At 53.9% G+C, this 27,246-nt stretch overlaps 9 protein-coding genes and 2 non-coding genes across 11 annotated transcripts; 8 read left to right on the plus strand and 3 right to left on the minus strand.

The window, feature by feature from the left end:
• The first annotated feature begins 71 nt into the window (after nt 1-71).
• On the plus strand, nt 72-4,974 carry TIF32 (eukaryotic translation initiation factor 3 subunit A). Its single transcript, XM_062893828.1, has 4 exons — nt 72-129; nt 222-1,080; nt 1,283-1,546; nt 1,606-4,974. Exons 2-4 carry the CDS (start codon nt 1,078-1,080, stop codon nt 4,531-4,533), a joined length of 3,195 nt encoding a protein of 1,064 aa, XP_062739672.1. The 5' UTR covers nt 72-129; nt 222-1,077; the 3' UTR covers nt 4,534-4,974.
• A 2,369-nt stretch (nt 4,975-7,343) lies between these two features.
• On the plus strand, nt 7,344-10,098 carry QC762_709790 (uncharacterized protein). The gene is made up of 2 exons (XM_062893827.1): nt 7,344-8,807; nt 8,868-10,098. The coding sequence occupies exons 1-2, from the start codon at nt 8,237-8,239 to the stop codon at nt 10,076-10,078; spliced, it is 1,782 nt and encodes a 593-aa protein (XP_062739673.1). The 5' UTR covers nt 7,344-8,236; the 3' UTR covers nt 10,079-10,098.
• Nucleotides 10,099-10,421: 323 nt separating this feature from the next.
• QC762_0112730 lies at nt 10,422-10,521 on the plus strand. Its single transcript has one exon. It is a non-coding gene; the product is annotated as a tRNA-His (tRNA).
• Nucleotides 10,522-11,997: 1,476 nt separating this feature from the next.
• QC762_0112740 lies at nt 11,998-12,068 on the plus strand. The gene has a single exon. It is a non-coding gene; the product is annotated as a tRNA-Gly (tRNA).
• A 438-nt stretch (nt 12,069-12,506) lies between these two features.
• Nucleotides 12,507-13,498, minus strand: QC762_709818 (uncharacterized protein). Its single transcript, XM_062893829.1, has 2 exons — nt 13,171-13,498; nt 12,507-13,103 (listed from the first exon to the last, which is right to left on the minus strand). The coding sequence occupies exons 1-2, from the start codon at nt 13,337-13,339 to the stop codon at nt 12,541-12,543; spliced, it is 732 nt and encodes a 243-aa protein (XP_062739674.1). The 5' UTR covers nt 13,340-13,498; the 3' UTR covers nt 12,507-12,540.
• QC762_709820 (uncharacterized protein) lies at nt 13,185-14,960 on the plus strand. The gene is made up of 2 exons (XM_062893830.1): nt 13,185-13,793; nt 13,868-14,960. Exons 1-2 carry the CDS (start codon nt 13,679-13,681, stop codon nt 14,947-14,949), a joined length of 1,197 nt encoding a protein of 398 aa, XP_062739675.1. The 5' UTR covers nt 13,185-13,678; the 3' UTR covers nt 14,950-14,960.
• Nucleotides 14,961-15,075: 115 nt separating this feature from the next.
• Nucleotides 15,076-16,218, minus strand: CYS17 (Cysteine synthase 1; the record flags this gene model as incomplete). The annotated part of the gene is made up of 1 exon (XM_062893831.1): nt 15,076-16,218. One exon carries the CDS (start codon nt 16,216-16,218, stop codon nt 15,076-15,078), a length of 1,143 nt encoding a protein of 380 aa, XP_062739676.1.
• Nucleotides 16,219-16,739: 521 nt separating this feature from the next.
• On the plus strand, nt 16,740-19,619 carry QC762_709840 (uncharacterized protein; the record flags this gene model as incomplete). Its single annotated transcript, XM_062893832.1, has 1 exon — nt 16,740-19,619. The coding sequence occupies one exon, from the start codon at nt 16,740-16,742 to the stop codon at nt 19,617-19,619; it is 2,880 nt and encodes a 959-aa protein (XP_062739677.1).
• A 738-nt stretch (nt 19,620-20,357) lies between these two features.
• Nucleotides 20,358-21,098, minus strand: QC762_709850 (uncharacterized protein; the record flags this gene model as incomplete). Its single annotated transcript, XM_062893833.1, has 1 exon — nt 20,358-21,098. One exon carries the CDS (start codon nt 21,096-21,098, stop codon nt 20,358-20,360), a length of 741 nt encoding a protein of 246 aa, XP_062739678.1.
• Nucleotides 21,099-21,608: 510 nt separating this feature from the next.
• cdc42 (GTPase Cdc42) lies at nt 21,609-23,491 on the plus strand (the record flags this gene model as incomplete). The annotated part of the gene is made up of 4 exons (XM_062893834.1): nt 21,609-22,448; nt 22,724-22,843; nt 22,976-23,354; nt 23,426-23,491. The coding sequence occupies exons 1-4, from the start codon at nt 22,429-22,431 to the stop codon at nt 23,489-23,491; spliced, it is 585 nt and encodes a 194-aa protein (XP_062739679.1). The 5' UTR covers nt 21,609-22,428.
• A 1,327-nt stretch (nt 23,492-24,818) lies between these two features.
• QC762_709870 (uncharacterized protein) lies at nt 24,819-26,752 on the plus strand (the record flags this gene model as incomplete). Its single annotated transcript, XM_062893835.1, has 2 exons — nt 24,819-26,395; nt 26,472-26,752. 2 exons carry the CDS (start codon nt 24,819-24,821, stop codon nt 26,614-26,616), a joined length of 1,722 nt encoding a protein of 573 aa, XP_062739680.1. The 3' UTR covers nt 26,617-26,752.
• Nucleotides 26,753-27,246: the final 494 nt, after the last annotated feature.

The raw sequence follows: 27,246 nt of genomic DNA on the forward strand, positions 1-27,246 counted from the left end.
GAAAAGTAAATGAGATGTCCAGGGGAGGTTAGATTAGCCCGATAGCAAATCATACGACCAATTAACGCATCTCGGGGGTGAGCATGTAGTGAATCCTCTGTCTGTTTAGATGCAATAGATATCTTCTAGGTACAATAGATCCCGTTTCCATTCTCCGAGGGAATTGCCCATTCAATCAATATCCAGAATACCGACCGACTATATGTCGTGCTCTTGTGCAGGCGTCATCGACTGACCTCTAGCGACCTAGCTAAGAGGTGTCCGACAGGTACATGGCGGGCCCCCATCCAGTGGCTAGCTACTCGCGCATGCTTGCAGCAGCTGAGGGTTTTTGCTGTTTCATGGACGGGGAACCTTGACCTCTGTCTCTTCTCGAGAGCTTGTCTCGGGATAAGAACAAACTGGGTCTTTCGAGATTCGACATTCTCGGGCCGCTTTCTCAGACCGATACTGTACCAATGCCGACAACTCCCTTCTGATGATGCCTTTCTGCGCATCCGCTATGACTGCAAGGTCTGCAACGATGGCTCTCGGCCGCATGAGGCATCGACAATGTGCCTTGGCAGAAGCGTTTTGACATTGTTCTCAACGCCTTTTTGCCTAGGGCCCCGCAATGTGCATATAAGGGAGAAGAGCCCCACCACGGCCAAGGTTGCAATGCAAAGTCCAAAACAACAAGGGAAGCCCCAAAGTTTGTGCTCTGCTCAGCGAGGTGAAGAGGCTGCCCGGTCAAAGAGCAAGACAAACTCGCCCGCGAGAGCATACTCTTTAGGCCTTCCCAAGTAGTTTCTGGCAACTGAAATCAAATACACTGCTCTTGGTGCTGAAAACCACATCCATTTCCAGGCTGCCGTCACGTGACCCACGGTACAATTTGAACCCACAAATTTTAAGCAAACGGTGCCAAACTGCCCTGTCAGGGCTTCGACCAACGCAGCATTCTCCACGAGGCGAAAAAAAATCTCTGGTACAGGCCGGCCAAGTCGCAAGCAACCCCTCACGCCGCCTTGCGCTGCTCTTCCAGAAACCCATTAAACTTCCTTGAGACCTGCCAACGCGCAGAGGAGGTTGCCCATCATGGTGAGTCGCGATCCTGTTCTACATATCCCCCACCGGAAGGCAGCTATATCGACTATCTCGCCTGCAAATGCCCATATCGACTGCCCCCCCCCCTCCCCTCCTCCCCGCCGCCACCTCTACTACACCTTGTCGTCATCTATCACTACGCCGCCGTCGGACGGGCCGATTATGACCACGAACACCTCGACTGACCTTCTCATAGCCTCCCCCACCCCATCAGAAGCCCGAGAATGTTCTCAAGAGGGCCCACGAACTCATCGGAGTTAAGCAGGCCCCCGCGGCCCTCACCCTCCTCCACGAGCACATCACATCGAAGCGGTCTCGCAATGTCCCCATCACATCGTTGGAGCCTGTGATGCTCCTGTTGGTCGAGCTCTCGGTCGAACAGAAGAAGGGCAAGCTCGCCAAGGATGCTCTCTACCAGTACAAGAATATTGCTCAGAACACCAATGTTGGCACGATCGAGGTGGGTTATGAGTGGAGTCAAGTTGGGTTATATTGCCGGTATTGACAAAAGTACTGCAGCTTGTTCTCAAGAAGTTCATCGAGTTGGCTGCCGAAAAGGTCACCGCTGCTCAGCAAAAGGCCGACGAGGTTCAGTCCAGCATCGAGGCGACCACCACCTCCGACAACGTTGAGGATCTCGAAGCCAGTGAAACCCCCGAGTCCATCCTCTTGGCCACCGTCTCCGGCGAGCAATCCCGCGATCGTACCGACCGTGCCATTGTCACCCCCTGGTTAAAGTTCCTGTGGGAGGCGTACCGCACAGTTCTGGACATTCTCCGCAACAATGCTCGTCTCGAGTTGCTCTACCAGAGCACTGCCATGCAGGCGTTCGACTTCTGCCTCAAGTACACCCGCAAGACCGAGTTCCGCCGTCTTTGCGAGCTTCTCCGCAACCATGTCCAAACTGCTGCCAAGTATTCGGCTCAAATGCATGCCATCAACTTGAGCGACCCGGATACCCTACAGCGCCACCTCGAGACTCGTTTCCAGCAGCTTAACGTGGCGGTCGAGCTTGAGCTCTGGCAGGAGGCTTTCCGCAGTGTTGAGGACATCCACACCCTCCTCAACCTGAGCAAGCGCCCCCCCAAGAACATCATGATGGCCAACTACTACGAGAAGCTCACCCGTATCTTCCTCGTCGGCGAGAACTACCTGTTCCACGCCGCTGCCTGGTCCCGCTACTACAACTTGCTCCGCCAGTCTGCTGCCATTGTTGCGGCCGGTGGCAAAAAGTCCGAGAACCCCCCAACCAGTGAGGCTGATCTCCAGAAGGCTGCCACTTTCGTCGTTCTCTCGGCCCTGTCCATTCCCGTCATCAGCACCTCCCGCTCCCGCGGTGCCATGGTCGACTTCGACGAGGCTCGCAAGAACAAGAACTCGCGTCTCACTCACCTCCTCGGCATGTCTCAGGCCCCTACCCGTGCGCTCCTCTTCCGTGATGCTCTGTCCAAGTCTTTGATCCGCCGCTGCCGCCCCGAGATCCGCGACCTCTACAACATTCTCGAGGTCGACTTCCACCCCCTCTCGATTTGCAAGAAGATCTCCCCCATCTTGGCCAAGATTGGGGCCGATGAGGAGATGCAAAAGTACATCATTCCTCTTCAGCAGGTCATTCTCACTCGTCTCTTCCAGCAGCTTTCTCAGGTGTACGAGACTGTCGACCTGGACTTTGTCGAGTCCCTAGCTCAGTTCCCCGAGCCTTTCCAGGTTACCCGCGCCACGATTGAGAAGTTCATCATGAACGGCAACAAGAAGGGCGATCTCGCCATCCGCATGGACCATGCCACCGGTGTCCTTAGTTTCGATGCCGATGTCTTCTCCTCCGCCAAGGCTGCCCACGCTGGCTCCTCTGCCGGCTCTGCTGAAAGCGAGACTGGCTCCGTTCAGCGTCTCCAGAGCACTCCTTCCCAGATTGTGCGCTCTCAGCTCACCCGCGTCGCCGAGGTTCTTTACACCACATGCCAGTACATTGATCCCAAGTTCAACGAGGCCCGCATCCAGGCTCGCGATGCTGCTTTCGCTCGTGCCAAGGCTGGTGCTGAGAAGGAGCACCTCGAGATCCTCGCCAGAAAGGAGATTATTCAGAAGCGCAAGGACAAGGCCTCTGAGGCTCAGGCCGCCCGGGATAAGGAGAACGCTCGCAAGAAGATGGTTCAGGAGCAGCTTCTCCAGCAAGCCGAGGCTGCCCGTTTGGCTGAGGAGCAGAAGCTTCGTGAAGCCAAGCGTCTCGCCAACGAACGGGAGCAGATCAAGCGCAAGGAGGTCGAGAGCATGCTCAAGGATATGAAGCTTGAGGATCTGGCTGGTGAGGACCTCGATACCCTGGACAGCAACAAGATCCGCATGATCAAGCTGCAGCAGCTTGAACGTGAGAAGAACACGGTTGCTGAGAAGCTCCGCATCACCGGCAAGCGTCTTGACCACTTGGAGCGTGCTTTCAGAAAGGAGGAGGCTAAGAAACTCCCCGAGGACTATGCTAAGCAGCGCGAGCGTGATCTCAAGGCCTATGAGTTGACCAAGGCCCAAACTCTCAAGGAGGCCGAGGAGAAGCACAAGGCTGATGTCGAGATCAAGCACCGCCTGTCTCGCCTGATGCCATTCTACGAGTCGTTCAGATCTAACCTCCACGAGCGCCGCCGCGACGAGTTTGAGAAGAGACGTCGTGATGCCGACCGCGAGTTGGAGAAGATGATCAATGCTCGCAAGAAGGAGTACCGCGATCGCAAGATCCGCGAGAAGAGGGAGCGTGAGGAGAAGGAGCGTGCCCTCCGCGAGGCCGAGGAGCGTGCCGCCAGGGAGAAGGAGGAGGAGGAGAGGAGAAAGGAGGCCAAAAAGGAGGAGATGGCCAGAATCAAGGAGGAACGCGAGAAGGAGCGCGAGAAGGCTCGCGAGGCCCAAGCCCGCCAGCAACAACGCGAGGAGGAAGCTATGGCCCGTCGCAAGGCCGAGAAGGCTGCCGACACTGCTCCTATCCGCCGGGAGATTCCACCAGTGGAGGCCCCCTCGGCCGCCGGCCCCCCCCGTATTGCCCTTGCCGGCAACAGACCCAGCTGGAGAGAACGCGAAGCGGCCAAGGCTGCCGGTGGTGCCCCACCAGAGCCCGCTGCCGCCGCTCCTCCTCCGGCCAGAGCTCCTCCTGTCGAGCGGACCGACTCCAACGAGCGCCCTCCTGCCGCTGGTGGTCCTCCCCGCCTCGCCCTTGCTGGCAAGACTGGAGGCTCCAGCTGGCGTGAGAGAGAGGCTGCTAGAGCTGCTGGCGGCGGTGCTCCCATTCCCGAGCGCCCTGCTCCTCAAGGCAGAGTGTCCTCTGGTCGCGGTGGTGCCCCCATTGAGAGGGAAGGTTCCGGCCGTGGTGAGCCTGCCAAGGATGGTGCTACTCCTGAGCCCCTGAAAGCTAGCGGCGCTCCGGGCAAGTATGTTCCCAAGTGGCGGAGAGATAATGCTTAAACAAAAGCGGGCATGTATTGGGAGTTTCTGGCATTTTTCTGTTTCCCTCCATCTCTCGCGCTTGCTGGGTTCCGGTTCATACATGACACACATGACATGCGACACGAAGGATGGGCATGATGCAGCTTCTTCTGGAGTTTTGATTTCTGGGTCTGGAAGGGGTACGGGAAAGAAAAGGTTTTTATTTTTTCGGTCCTTGATCCTTTTTCCTTGCTCCGGATTTGCATGTGTGTAGAAGTAGCATTTCTCGTCATTCGATAGCGAAGGGAGGCAGGGGCAGCAATGAACAAAAGTGATTGCTGCGTTAGGAAGAATGACAGGAATGGATGAGGTTGTGTTTTACTTTTACTGTTGAGTTGATGAATATAAATTGCATGGCATGTGTGTATTGTTTTGCTGTGTATGAGTTGTGTGGGTAGGCATAAAACCACATCGGCACTCATGTGAGAAAGTTCGGACTGAGGTCAGTGATCGACAATTCCAGATACCGGGGAAGATCATCATCAAGCCGCGGCTACCACAACCCACCCGCTCGACTGACAATCGCGAATCGCAACGAGCTACCCGATCTGGCGCCATCGGATGCTGAAAATTGTTGTCGATCACTTCCTCATAGGGCTTGACGCAATCTAGAACTTAATTGACTGAACATGGCGTGGGATCCCGTGCCGTTGAAGGGTCCAATATTGACCTTTCCAACACCCACTGCACCATGGATGGAAAAGTAGCAGGCAGGCTTTCGCAGGGCCACTTCCTTCGGTGAGAGGAACATGGCATGATGAGGGCATCATGATATCTAACACGAGGAAATGCTACCCACACTTTTGATTGGGGGGCGGGCATGCGGTTGTGTGGCAGCGATGAGTCTGTGGAAGTATGGATTTATGTACGGCGGTTAGGGGAATTTTCGCAAAGTTGACAGCCCTCCGGCGTGTTGGATGTATCTGAATTCCGGGATGTTTTTGGTTTATATTTATTTGATCCTTCTCTCTTCAGACTCCACATTGAGTTCCGAGAATGGCAGTCTCGTCGTCGTCCTCTTTTGCACAGACATCTTTTCTTTTACCTAACAAATACGTCTTGGGAAATAGAGCGCAGTGAAAAGTTAGGCTGAAACGTTTTATTTTCTCGTCTTTTTTGACTATTGTCCTTGGTATTTCTTTGGCTGCTCTTCCTTGGTAATTGAGGCTGTGATGTGTTTCAGTTGAGCCCACCTACCTCCTGCCGAAGGTGAAAGAACAAAGGATGGAAACCAAGATGAGCTCTGAAATAATGTTTCGCTCCCTGTTTACGGGGTAGACATCCTCCAGTGGCGAAAGAACCCCGCGCCAGAAGCCATATCTTCTCGAACAAATCTCGTTCATCATCTTCCTCTCGGCTTCGCCTGTTTGAAGCGATACATACACGTGGCCCAGCACAAAACGAACGGTCTTCAAAACTGAAGAAGCAGCTGCGATCGGTTGTCCGGCGGAGGTTGATGCCCAAGCCAAAAAGCTAGCGTTCAGACCCTTGCTCACCTGAAAAGCTGCCAATTGCGGCCAGAAGGACGTTTTGCTGGAAGGAGAAAAAAGGTTGGGAAAGGGGTGGTGGTTAGCTCGTATGCACGGGCAGGGTACCTTTTTTTGTGATGGGATGGGGTGTCGTGCTACCCCGCAGCCACATCGGAAGATATGGGCAGCCGTGCGTGAGATCACGATCGGTGATGGGTGTGGAGGGGGGTGTACTGCAGATGGATGGGTTGGGACGTAAAAAGAAGCGGTGATGGTGATGGTGACTTGTTACGACTACCTCAGCCCTAAGAAATCAATAGTCCGGTCAAGGCCGAGAGAAAGACGCTATAATAATACTCCGTGAAGTGCTGGCTGGTATGGAAGTGCTGCGAACGTTCGGTGGGTTGTACGGTGGGTTTTTGTGGATGAGGAACAGGGTGGACAAGCTCATATAAATCCGGAGGTCCTTCACTGCTGTGTAGATTGAAAGCTGAAAGAGAAAAAAGATTGTGATGATGACGGTGTGTGTGTGTGTGTGTGTGTTGTGTGTGTTGCCAACCCGGAGTTTGGGTAGGTTGTCTCTTCTGATGGCTCTGTTGTACAAATATTTTTCTCTTGGGAAGAGCGGAAATTGGCGTCTGCATGGTGCGTCGTCTGCATGACAGGAGATATTGCAGCAGTTGGGGGTAGGACGCCCTCTACATGAGTGGCTTATACCAGGTCGTAGTGCAGCATAGCTCTCCAGTCCCCAACACGACGCCAACTCTCTAGGTGCAGCTTCCAGCTGAGAACTTGTACGCGAGCTTTTCCAATAACTTCAAAATTGGCGCGTCTCGTGGGCAAACATCTTTCGATGTGAGGGTTTATTTGATCATGTCTGTCAGCTGACGGGGAGGCCACCTCAGTGGCCAAGGAAAGGCTGAACAGAGCCTGAAGGAAAGAAAAAATAAATCAAAAAAGGCTCGGCATTGAAGCTGGGAGCGAGCGAACAGAGCTTGAATCGTGATTTGGTGGGGTCGTCGAGGATATGCCGTAGCGGTTGATCAATTTCAGGGGGTGGTTTTCTTCGCTTCTCAGTTGACAGGCAGCCTTAATCGAGGAGAACCCGGGATTTTGGGTCCGTCTCTCTGTTGTTTTCTTCCCCGGAAAATCAATGAACAGAAGGACGAATGAAGAGACAGAAATACCCATTGCGTGCTTGAATTCTCCTGTGAGATGCCCGTCGCTGACATCAGGGCTTGCCCCCCTTCCCTCCCGTCAAATCGATCGAGGCTGTGAGATGCAGAGGAAAAAAAAAAGGGGGGTCGATGCGTTCAGGGTCCAAGCTGGCAAGGGTTGGAGGGGGTCTGGCCAAAGCGGGTGTGGAGAACGGGAGCTGCAGGTACGCCGACCAATGGCAGGGTTCTTAAGGACGTCGACTTTTCTTCTTTGGGACGACCTCTTCATCTCCACAGGCGCTCTGTGCGACAACAGCAAGCTCTGCGAATGACTGCAAACCTACCCACTTGGGTCCCCGAGCTGAAGGAGCAACACGTCAAGAGAGTCACATTGACAATGTAACCGACTGTCCATCCCGCGGTGGAGTGTGTGTCCGAACCCGAGCAGCCTTCCCTCTGGTTTACTCTCTCGTCTTCACTGTTTATTTTGGGTTCTAGGAGTAGAGATGAGGGACTGCTGTTCCGCTGTCGATGTGCCGCCGCCAGGAACAAGAACAATGTCTCAGAGACATGTGCTGTGGCGGCTTAGAATTGGTCGATGAGGCTCTCTCCCCGGGTGCTCTGCTTCCATCACGCCGCTCGTCTATGGGTACCTGATTTGGGGCTTTTGGGCTTGCCGAAGTTGCCAAAAACAGGCCATCGACGAGGCCCGGAAATCGGATATTGGGTACACTCTTGGAGCCAAGCTTTCCACGTCTCTTCTGCCTTGACCCTTGGTGTCGAAGCGCTACCACGGTGATGGCTTGGCCCACCTTCCATGGATCCAATAGTGTGCGGATGCTTCCCATGCCATGTCGGCGACGGGATTGGGGAGGGGGAGTATTTACATAAGACCAGCTTCCCCGACTTCACGATGCTTTCTCTTTTTTTTTTTCTTCTCTTGCTCTTCAGGGTCTTCCTCATAGCCGCGAACACGACAGTGATACCTAATCAACTAATCTACGACAAGGCCTCTTTACTTGTCGATACATTCGTTCTTTTCGACTTTGTTGAAATATGGCCAGCCTCAAGGCCGTGGCTGCCCTCGCGGCAGTCACCTTGGTTGGTCGTGTCACCGCCACCGAGGTCTTCCTCCCACCATGCCTGGACCCCTTCCAGCCTTTCGTCTACTCGGGGTGCTTCTCCGAGGCCAGTGGCACCCAGATCCTCCCCTACCGCAGCCCGGCAACTCCTGATGACATGACCGTCGAGAAGTGCGTTGCTGAGTGCAAGGGCAATGGCTACAGATATGCCGGTCTCGTCTACTACGGCGTCTGCTACTGCGGTCAAACCGTGAAGGGTGACCTCACCGAGGAGTCTGAGTGCAGCTTCCCCTGCAAGGGTGATGACACCCAGATCTGCGGTGCCAACGGCAAATTCTCCATCTACCAGGACCCTACCTTCGTCCCCGTCGACCAGACCACCATTGCCGACTATGATCCTCTTGGATGCTGGACCGACAACTCTCCTCAGGGGAGAGCCCTTTCTTACCGCCAGGACTCCGTCGATGGCGCCACCATGACCACTGAGAAGTGCTTGCAGGCTTGCCATGCCGGCGGTTTCCCCTTTGCCGGTACTGAGTATGGCGGTATGTATCCATCTATCCGAGGCTTCTGTCAGCAAATCTCGTGAAACTAACATGACGCAGGTGAATGCTACTGCGGTGTTGTCATTGGCAATGACACCTACTCTGCCCCCGCCTCCGAGTGCAACATGGCCTGCAACGGTGCCCCTGACGAGAAGTGCGGTGGCCCTGGTCGCCTTAACCTCTACGCCGCCGACGAGCTCCTGTCTCTCGAGCCCTGCGGCTATGAGCCCCCCGTTGTCTCCAGCAGCTCGGAGCTCCCTGTCGTCAGCACTGTCACCACCGAGTCCTCCACCAGCACCCCCCCTGTCGAGGAGGAGCCCACCACCAGCACCACTGTCGAGGAGCCCACCAGCACCAGCACTCCCCTTCCTACTCTCCCCCCTACCACCTCCACCACCGCGCCCGTGAGCACCACCTCCACCACCAGCTCCGTCTGCGTGACCACCACCGTCATCCCTCCCAAGTGCGAGTACAAGTGCGGCAAGTGGTGCTCCAACCCCCTTCCCGACTGGGAGAACGACGCCAAGTCGTGCAAGGCCGCCTGGACCAACTGCCTCTTGCAGGTTGCCTCCTGCTTCAAGAACGCCGGCTTCCCCCAGTCTCTTGAGTGCTTCAACTTTGGCCAGTGGTGCGCCGATGTCGACGACTACTGCGTCAAGACCCCCAAGGGCAAGAAGCACGACTTTTTCGGCAAGAAACCCCCCAAGGGAGGCAGCCCCGCCACCACCGTGACCGTCACCACCGCTTGCCCTACTGCCGCTCCCACCTCCACCAAGCCTGCCACCACCACCAAGCCCGCGACGACCACCACCATCTGCCCCACCCCAGCGCCCACCAACATCTGCAAGCAGCCCACCAACAACTACTACGGCTACAAGCCCGGCAAGCCCGTCGGCGGGATTGACATGCCCGTCGTGACCTGCAACGACTTGGTTTCGGACTGGCCTAGCTACCCCTTCAAGCGGTACTCGAACCCTGACACGAGAAAGTGCAAGAAGTACAGCCGCTCGACGCCGAGCACTGCCTGCCAGGACGCGTGCAAGGAGCAGTACGAGGACTGCTTGGATGTTTATGCCGAGGGGTGCAGGAATAATAAGTTTAGGCCGAGGCAGGATAGTTACTTTCAGCAGATGGAGAAGAGGACTTTCTGGGGGGGGTGGAGCGACAGCTTTAATGGGGCGAAGGATAAGTGCAGGGCGCAGTATAATGACTGTTTGAGTGTGAATAGGAATGTGGATGTTAAGGGGAAGTGTAATAAGTTTTGCGAGTAAAGGGGGAAGGGAAAGAGGTTGGGGGGAAAGAGGGGAGGTGTGATATGATAGGTATGGGATACAGTTCTTACGCTCTTTGGAGGTATGTGAGTTGACATGTAATTATTAATGAGATTTTTACCGTTTGTTGGTATGTTGCTGTTTCTTGTTATTTGCGACATGATTTTATTACGCAGAAAAGAGAAGCAGGGTATTGCAGGCTGTTGTGGCTGGAAAAACTGATGTGGATAAGAAATGGTGGTGTTGGGGGAGAGGGTAGGTTGGCTGAAAGAAGGTGGCGGTTGCCTTAACAATATGAGGGGTAATTCCGCACCCACACAGCATCAATCAATAATACCTCACCGGGTGACTAGTCTAGTGGTCAGGACGCTTCGTTGTGGTTGTTTGTAAAGAAACATCACATACGATCCGAAGAAACCCCGGTTCGATTCCGGGGTCGCCCATATCTTTTGTCCTCTCTTCTTTTTTACTCCCCACTCTTCTTCTCTTTTGGCTTGGAGTTGAAGCAATCTGGAAAACACTTGCACTAGAGTTTTCTTTTTCTTCGGGGGTAGCTGCTTCCTCCACAGCATCTGATGAGGCATGCATGGCCCTGCATCTGCCGCATTATCTTCTTGACGGTGTCTCATGACATTCAAGGAAGATATCTCGACCGTTTTCTCCTGCCCCATCTACCTTGGCTTTCATACCCTGATCTTGCTGTCGTCTATAAGTGATGATACCAATGTCGGGAGAGTATAAGTCCTGAAGCTCTTGCAGGGGTGTGATTATGTGGTTGGTGAAAGGAAACTGTAGTTTTATCTGATGATGTGGCTTTATGTGTGGGAGACTAGATGTAATTCAGCGGAGAGTTTAAAAGCTAGACGCCAAGGCGGAGAAGGAAATGAGACCAGATGGAGATTACCCAGGTCGGATATGGATATCAAGAGGAAAGAAAGTTGGGCGCAATGATGAGTGACGGAGAGACGAAGAGGGGGAGAGAGTCACTGTCCGAGTTAATCACTACACAACTTAATTGTGTTAGATGTAAAGTATCGAGATGATGTTGAAGGAAGAGAAAAGAGGGTGAACGTTAAGGTAGTTCTTGGTAACGAATTACAACCGTGTAAGGTGTTTCGAGTGTACACCTACCTACCCTGATCAGCGCCTGTTGGAACAACCCACCCAGATACTAGCAACATCTCCAGCACTCTATCTTCCAACTCTCATTCTTCCAACCCAACTACTAAGCTTTGTTTCAAGTTCCCCCCCCCAATGACCCGCCGCTCCGTCATAAGCAAACACCCACACGATATGTACAACCTCCCTTCCCCCCTTCTTCCAGCGAAAGTAGCGGAACTCCTCTTTCAACTAAAAGAACCCACAATCCACCAAAAGTAAACCCGTGTTCCTGCCTCTGCCTGCCTTGTGAAAACCCGGACGGAGTCTCGCTAGGATGGTTCTTCCTGGGGAGCCGGAGCGAATCTATTCGAGGAAGTAGCTACAGGCCGGTGATTGAAATCCTGGCCGGGTACGGGGTTGAAACGGTGGATAGCTTCGCTTTCTTTTTGCCTTTTGTCTGTGAGGAGACTTTGTAGAAAAACTTAACTTGAAATCAAAGGGCGAGGTGGGTGGGCATTTGGAGACTTCAGGTTCGTGCTGATCGTTGCATAGGAGGGAAAGGAAAAGAAAACCACCTGCTGTGTTTCCGCCGCCTTGTGCCGAAGGATTTCATCTGGTGAAGGAATCGCGAAATGACATTTCTGTCAACAAGAGAGGAGAAAAAGCTGTTGACATACATACCTGCACCAGTGAGAAATCCTTGCACAACTATTCCATAACCACACACCACTTGGTTAACTCCTACAGCATAATGCGGGTGAAAAAGAACTAAAATATTTGACAACATGATTGTCCGAGGACATGCATGTTGCAAAATATGCATCAGCCGTGAATCGAACACGGGGCCCATCGATGGCAACGATGGATTTTACCACTAAACCACTGATGCTGATCTTTTGGGATGTTGTATCCATTCGGAATGTGGGTTCAACATCGACAGAGCCTGAGTCTGATGACAAACCCATGAATGGAGTCCAGAAGAGCTAACACGATGGTCACATACCTCCAAGACAGTAACAAATTCGAGCTTGTATCTAATTCAAGGGGATTTTTGTACAGATATGAGCTGCACCAGTCAGATCGACAATGCCCTTGAGAAATTGTCTCATAGAATGCGAGACTGGACTTTCTCTCAAAAGCGAGATGACTGCTCATGTCACCCATCTTCAAGATCATTGCTTGACAGGCTTTTCCAAGCCACCCGCCCCTCCTATCTCACTCATCCCCCTTCTCACGCATCCAAATAGATTCATAACCCAACAACAAATCTTTTTTCAATATTCCACAAGTGATATACACAGGCAACCCCCCTCCCCCCCTCCCCCATTGCCCCCTCCCCTTCACCCCTTCTATCCTCACCCTCATTTCTTCTTCTTCCCACCCTGCCCACCCTGCCCCGCAGCCTTCCCCTTGGCCCCCTTAGTCTGGAACACCCTCCTGCTCTTCCTCCAAGCAGACACAAACTCAGCCACACTCCCCATATCATGCTTCGGCTTCCTCATGTATGTCAACCTCGCCCTCCTCGCCCTCTTCAACCTCCTCTTCACAATCTCAATCCCGGCAACGTTCCTGTTGTAAATCTTGAACCACATCTCAACTCCCACCTTGCCGATGTGGTTCCGCAGCAGCACCGCAGTGTCAATACCTGCCCTGCGAATCGAGAGACAGACACCGGCGAAGGGCTCGCCGCCGCGGCGGTGGGTGACGAGGAGGATGTCGCCTACTTTGGCGGCCTCGCGGGTGCGGGCGAAGAGGGCGGTGCGGGCGCCGGTGGGGTCGAGCTTTTTGATTTGAAGGTCGTGGAGGGCGGCGACGGGGTTGGTGGTGGAGGGGGGGGAGAGGGGCTTGCCGGCGGCGGCGAGGGGTGGGGGGTAGAGGGCGAAGGCGGAGCGGACGGACTTGGTTTTTTTGTCGACTAGTCGGTCTGTTTTGCAGGTGTTAGCAACTAGTTGGTAGAGAGGAGGGGGTGAGAGAGAGAGAGAGAAACATACAAAAGTTCTGGTCGGGGCCTTGTGATGGTGTTTTTGATGTAGCAGCAGCAGCAACAGCTTGAACCTCTGTCGCCAAGGAGCGGGAAAACATCTTTTGTTCTCTCGCCTGGCGGAGGAGGCTGGTCTTGAGACAGCTTAGAGGCCGTCTAGCCAGAGGGGTGACGTTCATCTTGGGTGAGTGTGGTGATCTCCCGCGGGATCTCGGAGAGGGGGTTAGTTGACAACTCTACCAACCTTCACGGCTGGCTGTCTGGGGAAGAGACGTTCAAGATGGTTGAACCTGAGCCTGAATTGCGGGCTGTGATTGGTCAAAACTAGACTGCTGTGGTGGGGTGACAGGGGATTAGGTGCGGCTCCACAAAATTTTCTGACCCGCCAACCAGCAGTGGGATTGGACGACGGTACCGGCTTTCGAGGTGTGGTGAGGAAGTTCAAGCTCTTGTGACGCTCATTTGATATACACCGCTTTGGAACCGAGGGGAGAAGCAGGCCCAAGTGCAAGTGCGCCATGTTCACGACATCGAGCGCCGGTGCCCTCAGGGCCGGAGCGAGGAGATTGGAGACGACGGTGTGTCACAATGCTAGCCTTCAGAGGAGGTTATTCTCAGTAACTTCGCAAAGAGGTACAGCACAGCACTTCTATATGATAGATTCTTTTTGTAGAGGGGTTAAAACTGACTCTACCCCCTTACTCTAGCCGGCGGCTTCATCGTCTTCAAAAAGGGTTCCAACCCCGAGCTCCAAGAGCGCCTCGACACCCTCTACAACAAGATCGTCCTCCCCTCCTACCTCAGCCAGGAGCAGCAGCGCAAGCTCACCAAGACCAAATACAAAGAACAGCTCCGAAACGACCCCATCACCATGGAAATCGACGGCGAAATCCACAAGTTCCGCTACGTAGATCCCACAAAGGACATTCCCAGCGCATCCAAACTAGTCAGACAGGCTGTCGAACACATGCAACACGAAGACTACCACAACCTCCACCTCATCCTGAAAGGCTTCAAGCGCGCCAACAGAAAACTTCACGACGAGCTCGCCCTCCACATCATCAGGAAAGCCCACCAAGCCGACCGCCTCGACGCTGTCATCGACTGCGCCAAACAGGTCGAGCTGACGGGCTTCAAGCTCGACTCACCCTTGAAGCTGTCTTCCCTCCTCGTAGGGGCGCAGACAAGGGCGATCGAGTCCGGCTTTAATCCTAAGCCAGCAAAGAAGGCGCTCAAGCAGACGGAGAAAGTGATTGACTTGCTGGAATTCGAAGGCAAGAGGCACCAGCCTAGCAACAGGTCCAAGACCCAAAGGCCCTTCTACCACGAGCCGATGTTCCTCGGTTTGAGACTCAACCTTGCCGCCACTCTTGCGGTAAAAGCCAGGGACGGCCAGGATGAGGACGGGAAGGTGACTCAGTACGCTGAGCAGATGGTTCACTTTTGGCCTGAAAACACTGGCATCCTCGACCTCCAGCCCGATGCTGCGTATGAGGACCCGCAAAACGTACAATATCTCCTCGACCGCAACGAGTTCCTTTACCATGTGTCGCCTGTGCTTCATGGCTTGCAGATGGCTGCCAAGGTGGTGGACCCGGGTCTTTCGATGAAGCTTCAGAACAGGGCGGATGCGCTGGAGGACGAGATTAGACAGGCGTATGAGTGGGACGAGCGGATGCCGGCGTCGGGAGAGGTCATGTATAACTGGTTGTTTAACACGGAGGAGATGCTGGGGCGTATCAAGGCGGAGAAGAAGAAGAAGAAGGTGGAAGCGGAAGTGAACCCATGAGAGGCCCCTTTCAAAAAGAGAGGAGCAGTAAATATGATGACATATTTCCCAAACTATGTACCAGTACATATGTAAGAGTATTTACTTGTAACAATATTTCTTTTCTTTTTGGTATCGAGATGCTTATTATGGGAGGACAATGTACTTCTTGAGATTCTCCGGGATCGCGCTCAGCAAATTCTTGTTCTCAAGCCACTTCTTGGAGAACAACCTGTCGGCATATCTGTATGCGCCATCGCAGAGAACCGTGACTACGGTGTGCCCCTTGCCAAGCTTCTCCGCAACCTCCTTGGCTGCTACCACGTTTAACGCGGAGCTGGCACCGAGATACAAGCCCTCCTCATCCAAACACCTATACACCATCTCGATGCTCTTCTCATCACCGATGTGCAAACTGCCATCCAGCAACTCCACATCAGGAGCGAGATTGTCGGTTACTCTGCCCTGTCCAATACCCTCCGTGATGCTCGACCCAGACCTCTCAATCAGTTTTCCGCCCGACTGCAGGTAAGAGTGGAGGACACTCCCAGGGGGGTCGGCCAAAAAGCTCTTGACTTTCCCGTTGGACTTGTCTTTGAGATATCTCGTAATCCCCGCCAACGTCCCGCCGGTACCAGTCGCACAAGTAAACGCATCGACCTTGCCCCCAGTCTGATACCAAATTTCCGGTCCCGTCGTCTCGATATGCGCCCTCCTGTTGGCGGTGTTGTCGAACTGGTTTGTCCAAACGGCGTTGTCCAACCTCTCGGCATGCCTCTTTGCCTGGTGGTTGTAGTTTTGTGGGTTCTCAAACGCGACCGCAGGCACGGGGTAGACCTCAGCTCCTAACAACCGCAACAAATCGATCTTGCCCTGGGACTGGGTGTCGGGCATGTAGATGACCAGCTTGTAACCTCTTGACCGACAGACGTGGGCGAGACCGATGCCGGTGTTGCCTGCGGTTCCTTCGACCACGGTGCCGCCGGGGCGGAGGAGACCCCTTTCTTCGGCGTCTTTGACCACGTAGAGGGCTGCGCGGTCTTTGATTGAGCCTCCCGGGTTCATGAACTCGGCTTTGCCGAGGATCTCGCAGCCGGTTTGGGAGGAGAGGTGGTTCAGGCGGATGAGGGGGGTGTAGCCGATTGCGCCGGTGAGCCCTTGGGCGACGCCTTGGGATTTGGAGAGGTTGATTAGATAGTCGGAGGGGGGTGCTGGGGGGAGGGGGGCGTTGGCGAGGCGGCGGGTGGTGGTCGCAAAGGTGCGGATGGTGGAGGGACGTGGGCGGAACATCTTCTCGGTGGTTTGTGGTTGCCAATGAGGCAACTATACTGCGGGAGACTTAAAGGAAAGAAAACAATGAGAAACTGAAGCTCTACCCAAGTCAAAAGAAAATAAAAATCCGACCTCGCTCGCCTCGTCTCTTTCAATGACACCCCCCCCCTCACCCCCGAGAGCACCGTTGCGGCTTGTAGACCGAGGTGGGGCAACAGTCAATGGCGCAATCAAGCGCTAAACCCGCCTGAAAGGTTAAGCTACGTAAGGAACCTCCCGCCATTGCCGGCCGGCAGTTTTTGGCCAGTGTCAAATCCTTGCCACATCTTCAGAGTCGCGGTTCCACTGTATTTTGTTCGCGGTGCACAGTGACGAACGAAGCCTTTCAAGTTCAACGTAAATGCCATCAACCCAGTTCCTCACACCACTACCTCTTGTCGGATATACCACAAATCTGATATCATTCTCCATGGCTCGAATTGCTCCAAATCATCATTATTATTAAGAACCCAGCCGCTTGAAGGCTTCATCGCCCAAAAATGACCCCCCCAACCCCCCTCCCCGACGAGACCACCTCCACCAAACCCTCCACACCAGTCCTCGATTCTTTATCCTCATCAGACTCCGACTCCGACTCCGACATCGACGCCACCTCCGTCAAGAAACCATCCCCCCACCTACAACAAACAGAATGGCTCGCCACCTCCCGCACCAAGCGCTCCACAGCTGGCAACCGCATGAAAGCCCTCCTCGCAAACGAAGCCCCCCTCCTCACCACAACCACAACCTCGACCGACGCCGACGCCGACGACCTCGAACTCTTGTTCGCCGAAGATGAAGACGACGCCGGCTTCACCCCCGAAGCCAAAGATGACGCGTCCGACGTCCAAATGGATAGCTCCTCGGACGAAGAAGACAACGATGCCGCCAACGCCGACGAGGACGAAGGTGAGAAAGAGCTGGAGAGACAAGCCAGAGAAAAGAGAGCGGCTCAGCGGAAGAGGAAAACTCAAGAGGCTATCCCGGCCAAGTTCCGCAAAAAGGTTAGGATAGAACCGCCGGGGAGCTCAAACGCGGGGAGCACGGTTGCCAGCCCGGCGCCGAAGCCGCCGAGGCCGAAGAAGAAGAGTGAGAGGGCTAGTTGGTTGCCTACGCTAGCGGATATGCCTACCAGAGCGTCGGAGCGGTCGACGACGAGGATGAGCAAGCAGCAGCTGCATGAGAAGATGGTGACGGATGAGATTAGGAGGAGGAAGCAGATTGAGAGGATGGAGAAGAAGGCCAAGTTGCTGGAGGCGATGAAGAAGCCGCCTATGACGCAGGCGGAGAGGTTGGCTGAGGCGGCCAAGGTGGAGAAGAGGAATGCGAGGAGTTTGAATCGGTGGGAGGAGGCGGAGAAGCAGAGGGAGGAGGAGAGGCTGAAGAAGATTGCGGCGTTGAATAGTCGGAAGCTGGATGGGCCGGTGGTGACTTTTTGGAGTGGGATTCAAGAGTTGAGTGAGGGGCAGGGGAAGCATGTGGGGAACTTGGTGTCGATGGAGGAGAGGGCGCCGAGGAAGAAGAGGCAGAGTGCGGCGGCGGTGTTGGCCGCGAAGGAGATGGGGGTTGGTGAGGAGCCGGGGACGCCGACGACGACGCCGGTGGAGGGGGAGAAGATGAAGGTGGGTGGGAAGGAGGGGGAGGTCAAGGCTGAAAAGGTTGATGCGAAGATGTTGGCTGGCACTGTTCCAACAGAGACGCCAAACGCTGGGACGACAGCTGCTCCGGTGAATTCACCTGCTGTGCCGGTAGCGACATCAACATCGGCAACACAGGGGCCAGTCTTCGCTCCAACCACGGAACCACCAGTGTCTGTTCCAGCAACGCAGCCACCATCTACTGCCCCAGTTTCGGCACCAGCAGCACCTCTCCCAACCCCACTGGCAAGCCCAGCACCGGCTGTCTCTGCTCCAGGTTCAACGCCCACACCTCCAGCAGTAGCAATGCCCGCACCACCGCCAACCGTCGCAGCACCAGCACCGGTTCCTGCTTTGGGGACATTCCAACCGCCAGTTCCTTCACCACCACCACCACCACCACCCGCTCAAATACCCACGGCTGCCTCGGCACCACCGTCAGGTCCAGTCTTTGCGCCTCCACTTCCACCAACAACCTCAGTATCACCACCCAAGGGGCCGGCAGCACCGGTACTATCAATGACACCTCCAACAGCCTCCTCAATGGCACCACCGCCGATACCACCACCACCAGAGGCGAGACCGCCCACATCAGGGGTTCTTGCTGCCCCTATTCTCGCACCACCACCTGGCCCAATGCTTGGAGCCCAGATGCCAATGTTGGGGTTTCCTCCGTCAGGCGGGAAATCCAATGTCCTCGCTTTGCCCAATACATCACATACCCCATCACCACTCTCCATGCCGCTCTCTGCTCCGGCTGTTCCCGCACCAGCGCTGCCCATATTATCTACCCCAACTATGTCCGCCCCTGTACCACCAACTGTACCAAAACTGAACATTCCCACTCCTCCTATTCCGTCAACTCCTGCTCAGCAGAAGTCGGCGCCAGCTCAGACGCCGGTATCAGCAACACCTGTCTCGGCGACACCAATATCAGCAGCCCCAGTCTCGGCAACCCCAACAACAGCCAAACAGCCCGACACACCCCAATCAGCTCTCCCCCAGTCCGCCGCCACCAACCCAGAACCGCCAGCTCAAGACCAACAACCACAGGGCAAAGTCACCAGAAGCTGCATCATCCTCCAAAACTTTGACGACGCCGCCATCAAGGACAAGCAGATCCAGAACCAGATCTTGTTCGGTCGGAAGATGAACCGGCTGGCCAAGCCGGCGCACCCGCCGCTGTGTGTCATTACCAACCATCCTGCCCGATACCGAGACCCAAAGACGGGGTTGCATTACTATAATAGTTATGCGTACAAGGAGATTCAGAGGGTGAGCAAGGGGGATTACAAGTGGAGCTCGCTGCTGGGGAGTTATGTGGGGAGGGGATGGGGAGTGTTTGCGGCGAAGGGGGTGCCGGAGAGGTTTACGGATCCGAGCAGGCCGAGCGGGATTGTTGCTCGGGGGGAGATGCCGGAGGAGGTGGGGGTGGTGGAGGCGAGGTTGGTGCCTATTGAGGGGGCGGAGTCGGTGGTGAAGATGGAGGGAGGGGGGGGGCAGCAGGGTGTTGTTGTGCCTGCTGCTGCTCCGGTTGTGATGCCTTCTTCTCCTGGGCAGGTTGTAACGCATGCAGGTGGTGGTTCTGCGCCCGCTGCTCCAGCTGGAGTGGTGATGAACCCTCCTCCTTGTCCTCGTCCTCCAATTGTGTCACCAGTAGTAGTTGATGCCCCTCCTGCTGTCCCGGAGGTGGGTATGGCTGCTGACCAGAATAACCACCACCAGCCTGTGCAAACGCAGTAGGATGTGGTTTTTGTGCAGGCTAGGTTTGTGGTGGGGCATCTGGAGAGGCAGGAAGAGGAGACAGGTATATAAACAAGGAGGAGGGTAGAAAGAGGGAGGGATATATGTTAGGAGGGTGAGGAAAAAGTTGCTTTGATGAGAGAAGAAAAAGAATAATCGGTGGTTGGTTGGTTGTATACCTAACCATGGATGTTGGAAGAGTATTTGAACAAGCATTGTTATGGGCTTTTTCGGCTGCGTTAGTTAGTCAAAGTTGGGACAGTTTAGATATGTTATTTAGGTAGGTGGGTATGTATATTATATAGCTCGAGGCAGAAGCAAGGAGGTTTTCAGAAACGGGTGTCTTCTGATGTTGACGAGAAACGGGTTATAGTGGGTAGATACCGAGTCAAGAACAATCTGATACAACGTTTGAAAAGAGTTGGTTGTTTGTTGATTAGTTTTGATTTTGCGGGGCTGGGATGGTTGGTTAAAGAGACTATGTGTCGTTGCACTTGGGTTTGAACAGCGAGTTTAATAAATGTTGGGCAGGTATACGACGTTGTAGGATGGGTATTGGTATTATGATGATGATGATGATGATGATGATGACAAGGAAAAGAAAACATAATAAACCAGCAGTGATGTTGGCATAACAGCGGAAGCAAACTGTTCAATTACGTAGTTTGAATCTATCATCTTTTAGACCAGCTCAAGATTGCCCGTCGTTTTACTCGTCAAGTTTTTATTTTTATCTGTTTACTTTACACGTTTAGGTTGATAGTTGCTTATACCTCCACAGCGGCCTCTGTTTTGATCTTTTTGTTGTTTGGACTCTTCCTTCTCGGCCTTGGCCCTCTTCTTTCTCTCACGTCTGACTTCAACTTCGAGGGCTTTCATCTGCTCGCTGAGGGTTGCTAGTTTGGGGATGATATCCTCGACGGCGGTTTTGGCGTCTGCTTGGGCGAGGCGGAGGGGGAGGGGGGTTAGGATGCCGAACCAGTGGAGGGGGTTGGTGGAGTTCTTGTGTTTTGATGTTGGGGTTGGTTGCGAATCATCCCTTTTCGACTCTGCTTCGTCTCTGGCCTTGCCATCACCAGCTTCATCTTTGGGCGGTGGATGTGGTGACGATGGGTTGCTGTTGTTGGCATGCTGTGTTGATCCTGGCCCGTCCTGAGTTTGGGGTTGCTCTTTGGTGTTGTCGTTGGGTTTTGGCTTCTCTGATGGTTTATCATTTGTGACTGGTGGTCTTACAAGGCTGAACTCGGGTGTGTCGGTTTCGGAAGAGATGGTGATGTCGAGATGGGAGGTGGATTGCATTCGCTCATCGTAGTAGTCTTGGCCGTAGTGTCTCACGCCGGGTTGGGCGGAAAAGTTGGCGCGGGCGAGGTGCTGGTAGAGGGATGACTGGAGGTTGTTGAGGGTGGTGCGGAGGGTGGTGTATTCGTTGAGGAGGAGGAGGTATTGTTGGAGGAGGGAGTCGATTTTGTCGGTAGACATCTTGGTTGAAGTTATCGATGTGTGGTGTTGACGAGTGAGTAAGTGAGCTTGAAGTGAGCTGATGCGTTGTGAGATGTTGGAAAGACCAAACGCCCCACTTTCCACCATTTAATTGTTTATTCCGCGATAAGCACGGCTCCGTCTCAGCTTCATCAACTTGGATAGTGCTTCCGAGGCAGCTGATGGCTGTTTGCTGTCTCATGTATAACAAGTAATTACACGCAGGACCTACTCCAACTGCAGGACCCTTGCCAAGGTGGACTGTGAATGCCTCTACTGCAGACCTTTTATGCAATGGAAGCAGTTGTACCACTGAAGACATGCATTCTTCAAGCTACGGAGGCCATAACCCTGGTGCCGCGGCCAGGCGTCCGCCGTGCAACTGGTCCCCCCTTCTTGAGTGAGCTGGCATCTGATGAGACTGCTGCCTCTCTGATAGGACAGGACTGCACAAACACGCCTGTTCATAAAAATGATGTGCTTTTCTCTCCCACTTCTTCCACTTTCCCACTTCTCCCACTTCTCCCACTTCTCCCACTCTCGTGCTCCCAGTCCTATTTCCTCTCTTGCCATGAAAGAGGCAAGTGGATGCGAAGAGCTATCGCTGCCCTGGCTCTCAAGAGGCGTATCGAATTACAGCGAGGCGTAACTGTGCTAAGTTCTGATAGTAGGACTTTAGCGCGGGTGATAGTACTGCGCTAGTAATAATACGGTGTTCGGTTACCACTCCCCCACAGGCAGCGGACGACCTAAACAAGGAACTCGCCCACTGATCACTCCTATGCTCGTGCTTCCCTCACGGCCTGTAATCTTACGAGGTTGCTGGCCTGGCTGCATAACAAAACCACCATCCCCCCCTTCGGTATCCGTAAATTCAATTGTCGTCTCTTCCCCCCCCCCCCAAGAAACCCAATTGCTCATCTTGCTCCACGCTGTGTCCCGCCTTCGTTCAGTCCAAGGTTGTCGTCTTTCTTTGTCCGTGCAGGAGTCAGTCACCCGTCGACAGCCGCATACCACACACCGACGAATTACTTTCAGACCTCACACACCTCGTCATCGCCCGCTGCTGCCCGCTGCCCACTGCCACCACCACACCCATTTGACCTTCCCGCTTTTCCCCCCCATCGCATCCCTTACCGACTCCACATCGGTCCCCTTCGCACCCTCGAATTGCATTTGCCGGGTCCATTCCCTTTGAGCTGTTCAGTCGCGCGATAAGGGGAGAGCTGCTGTTGGACGCAAGGCTTCTGAACGAGAGGCGGTCGACGATAGAGCCCTGTGATCGAACAGCCCGGCAAGACAAACCGAGAGCCCTGTGCCATCCGTCAAAATGGTTTTAGGAACCATCAAGTGTGTGAGCCCTTTTATTTACTCTCCCTCCCAGCCTGACGCAAGCTGCGCTCTATAAGTCGCTGCCAACACAAACCGACTGCTTCCCCACGCGATGCGGCCGAGTCCGATCAAGTCCACACCGCTCGACTCGACTCGACTCGACCATCATGGCTCGGAACAGCGACATTTCCATCCTGGACGCGTCTCCCGACAGCGATTTTGTAGCCGGCGCATCCGTTTGCAAATCTATAGTTCCAAGAGCCTGTTGCTAATCATGTACTGCGATAACCTAGGTGCGTGGTCGTCGGTGACGGTGCTGTCGGAAAGACTTGTCTTCTGATCAGCTATACAACAAACAAGTTCCCCTCGGAATATGTCCCGACCGTCTTCGACAACTATGCCGTCACAGTCATGTAGGTTGAAACCCTTATCCCGCTGGCGACATGGTCACGACGAGTTGCCATGGCGCCCTACCCGAGACACGCTTGTGCTTCCACATGCAAACCCGCTGCTTGTTGCCCTTTGTTCTGACGAGAACTATGTAGGATCGGAGATGAGCCGTACACATTGGGCCTGTTTGATACTGCCGGGCAAGAAGATTACGACCGCCTGCGTCCTCTCTCATATCCACAGACCGACGTCTTCTTGGTCTGCTTCAGCGTCACATCTCCGGCCTCGTTCGAAAACGTCCGCGAGAAGTGGTTCCCCGAAGTGCACCACCATTGCCCTGGCGTTCCCTGCCTGATCGTCGGCACTCAGGTGGATTTGCGTGACGATCCTTCGGTCCAGCAGAAGCTGGCCAAGCAAAAGATGTCGCCCGTGTCAAAAGCCGACGGTGAGAGGATGGCGAAGGATCTCGGTGCTGTCAAATATGTCGAGTGCAGTGCCCTCACGCAGTACAAGTTGAAGGATGTCTTTGATGAGGTAGGTGATGGCAGAGTTCTTGCCTTGGAAAAGAAAAAAAGAATAAAAAAAACTGACAATTATTGCTCTAGGCTATTGTTGCTGCCTTAGAACCACCCACACCCAAGAAGAGCCGCCACAAGTGCCAGATTCTTTGAGTCACGAGTTTGGATATATCTTGTTGTCTAGTCAAAATACCACCCAGGGTGGAAAGCAGCGTCAAAGTTGGAAGAGCGAATCTGGACATTGATTTAACCCAGCCCTGTCTTCAGCAAACCAAATAGACCTCTGGCAGGTTGGGTGATTTCTAGAGATCAATGCACCATAAAGCGGCAACGCTACAGGCCTGGGATTTAGCATCATCATTATCGTCATCACACACACGCACACCCCCCGATACCTACGCACCACTATTCTCATCCCCCTCCCTACCTTGAACGGCAGCCTCGATCTTCAACGACGAACTATGCGCCAACCGCCGTCCTCAGCTGCTTGGGTCCGGGACAGGCATGGGTAATTTCTGGTATGGGAGATGCCTTCTCCGAAGCTGGGAACGAAATGGTCAGGCTGGAACAGAGTTTCATTTTCTTCTACGGAATTTCCTCCCCATCTTCCAAACCCAGTCGAACAACTTCTTGGTATCTCTTCCACGGCCTGTTTAGCACATTTCTTCCTTCTTGATTCTATCCCCCTTCCCCTCCCCTTGTTGCTGCGCGGGTGGGCCACCGTGTAAGGTACCTGCTCCGAGAATACAGGAAGCTTTCGATAGGACAGTTTGGTGATTGGAGTGCAATTGAATCAAAGCTTACCATTTTTTTGTTTTGTTTACTTGTGCTGATTTTTTGATAACTCGGGGTATTGGAGAGCTACACTTGATTCTGACTGATTGATATCCGGGTCATGTATGTGTAACAGGTCTGAGCAAAACTCCGCTGGTTTGTCTGCAAATCGGACGAGGGGTCTGATTGGGTTCTGAGATGAACACGGGGAGAGAATCACCCGAACTCGACAAACCAGGGAGAAATATCCTTTGAGTGCAGCTGCCAAAGAGTCGTAGTGTAGGACCGAGGTTGGTCTTATCTACAAAGAGGGCTTGGTATTTACTTCAAGGTTCACCGCCCTGACTCAATCCAGGAGGTGTCTTGTCTGTTTCTCACCCCTGGGGGCGAAGTTGATAAGGAAACGTGTTACAGGTGAATCATGTGAAACTTGATCTTATCTTTTACAGGTTGTGGCTTTTGAGGGTTGCTTTGATAACAGATAGCTCTACCGACCACGGAAGGTGCGCGCCGTTGAGTCATTGGCCTTTTTTTTCCCCTTGTGTGAGGGGTCTGGTCCCCTTCAATCGACAAGTGGTGCCCCGCCATACGCTTTTCTTCACCCCCACCATCTCTCTTTCTCCCTCTTCTTTTCTTTTCCCCCAACCACAAAAAGACACACACGGACATTACATACCTATCGCGACCAGCAGCAGCCGCCGCAATCATGGCCGCGACCCAAGATCTCGCTGACCGCACCGCTGCCCAAAAGGTGTACATCGACCCCGCCTCGGGCAAAGACGACGCCTCGGCCGACGGCACCGAGGCCAAGCCCTTCCAGTCGCTGTATCACGCCCTCATCACCCACCTCGAGACCACCCCCGCGCCCACGTACCTGACGCTCGTCAAGAAGGAGGACGCTGCCACCTCGTGGGAGGAACCCGCCAAGTCTGCGCTCAAAAAGGCCGTCGGCCGCGTGGACGCGTACAAGAAGAAGCTGGCCAAGGAGAAGGACGCCGCGAGGAAGGAGGAGGAGGAGCGGCTGCAGAGGTTGAAGAACCTGGAGGACAGCAAGAAGATCGTCCTCAAGCAGGACGAGTCGCTCCCCAAGGCGGAGAGGATCAAACTGAGCCAGAAGGACGAGGGGCTGATTGGGAAGAGGGTCAAGGTGTTTGGGCGGATTCACAGGATTAGGGTGCAGAAGGCGGCGACGTTTCTGGAGATCAAGGACGGGTATGGGAAGCTGCAGTGTATCCTTCCTGCTGGGGATCTGACCAGGAACCATGATGCGCTGTTGTTTGCGCAGGAGACTGCGCTGGCGGTGTATGGGCTGTTGAAGAGGGTTCCCGAGGGGGCTGAGGCGCCGGATGGGAGGGAGCTGCACGTGGATTATTTTGAGGTGGTGGGTGGTGCGCCGAGTGATTTGGAGGCGTTTAGCAACAAGGTTAGCAAGGATCAGGACCCGTGGGAAGCGAGCATGTTGGACAACAGGCATTTGGTGCTGAGGGGGGACAATGCGAGCGCGGTGATGAAGTTGAGGGAGGCGATTGAGCTGGCGTTTGTGGATAGTTATAGGGAGATGGAGTTCACCAAGGTGTCGCCTCCTGCCATGGTCCAGACTCAGGTTGAGGGTGGTTCTACTCTTTTCGGGTTTCCCTACTATGGCGAGGAGGCTTACCTTACCCAGTCTTCTCAGCTGTACCTCGAGACTGTGATCCAGTCGCTCGGCAACGTCTACTGTATCGAGAAGTCTTTCAGAGCCGAGAAGTCGCTCACCCGCCGCCATCTATCCGAGTACACGCACGTCGAGGCCGAGATGGACTTTATCGAATTTGACGACCTGCTCGAGCACATTGAGGAGCTGATTTGCCGCGTCGTCGACAAGGTGCTTGCCAACCCCACCTCTGCGGCCTACCTCAAGCTTCTCAACCCCGGCTTCCAGAAGCCGAGCAGGCCATTTATGCGGATGAGGTACGCCGACGCGATCGACTGGCTCAACGCGCAGGAGGAGCCGATTCTCAACGAGGAGGGCAAGCCCCACGTGTTTGGTGATGACATTGCCGAGGCTGCGGAGAGAAAGATGACGGACATTATCAACCGGCCCATCTTCTTGACGCATTTCCCTGTCGAGATCAAGGCGTTTTACATGCAGAAGGACCCCAAAGACTTGAGGGTGACGGAGTCGGTGGATGTGCTGATGCCGGGGGTGGGTGAGATTGTGGGCGGGTCGATGAGGATGTTTGATTATGAGGAGTTGATTGAGGCGTATAAGAAGAATGATATTGGGCATGAGCCTTACTACTGGTATGTGTTCTTAGGCCGGGGGGTGGGGGAGGGTTAGAGGATGATGATGATGCTAATATGATGATGGTTATTATAGGTACACGGAGCAGAGAAAGTACGGCACCAGCCCGCACGGTGGGTATGGGTTGGGGTTGGAGCGGTTTATTGCTTGGATTGCCAACCAGCATACTGTGAGGACGTGCAGTTTGTATCCTAGATTTATGGGGCGTGCGAAGCCTTAGAGAAAAGGTGAACTGGGATGGGGTTCTTTTAGAGAGGAGGGGGAAAAAGAAGGCTTGGAGTTTGGGGGATGAGGTTAGGCTTTAGGTTTACATTTTAGTCTTTCTCTCATAGATGAAAAGATGGATTTAGATGTTATGGGTTTGAGTGGTGATGTGTGTGTCATGCTGTTTGGATTCCATCCGGCAGCGAGGGAGCTATCAACGCCAAGATGCAAGAGAACTCGGACTATGTGAAGTTGAAGGAGATGAATAGCGTTGTTGTTTGTTTTATGCCATGAGTGTGGCTGCGGTGCAGTCGGGGGTTGGATGATGAGGTCAAAGTCGTGGTTGAAGATTAGCCCAACCCTAACCCTGATCTTGAAGTTGTGCAAAATGGATGATGAGATGCCTTTTTTTTATAATTTTTTTTATAATTTAATTTCTTTTTTTTAAAAAAAACTCTCATTTGTTGGATTCGTATTTGTTTTGTTTCGAGCCTAATGGATTACATATATATAAGCATGTTGCCTACGTTGAAGGAATCAGGCGAAGGTACTCGGCCGAGTCAAATTGGCCACAGTTGGGGAGAACCACATCTTCGGGTTTTTGGGGGGGAAATCCTTTGGGGGAAAGACGGCGCAGTTCTTTTGT

This window comes from Podospora pseudocomata, chromosome 7 (genome assembly GCF_035222375.1).
Source record: "Podospora pseudocomata strain CBS 415.72m chromosome 7, whole genome shotgun sequence".
Lineage (NCBI taxonomy): Eukaryota > Fungi > Ascomycota > Sordariomycetes > Sordariales > Podosporaceae > Podospora > Podospora pseudocomata.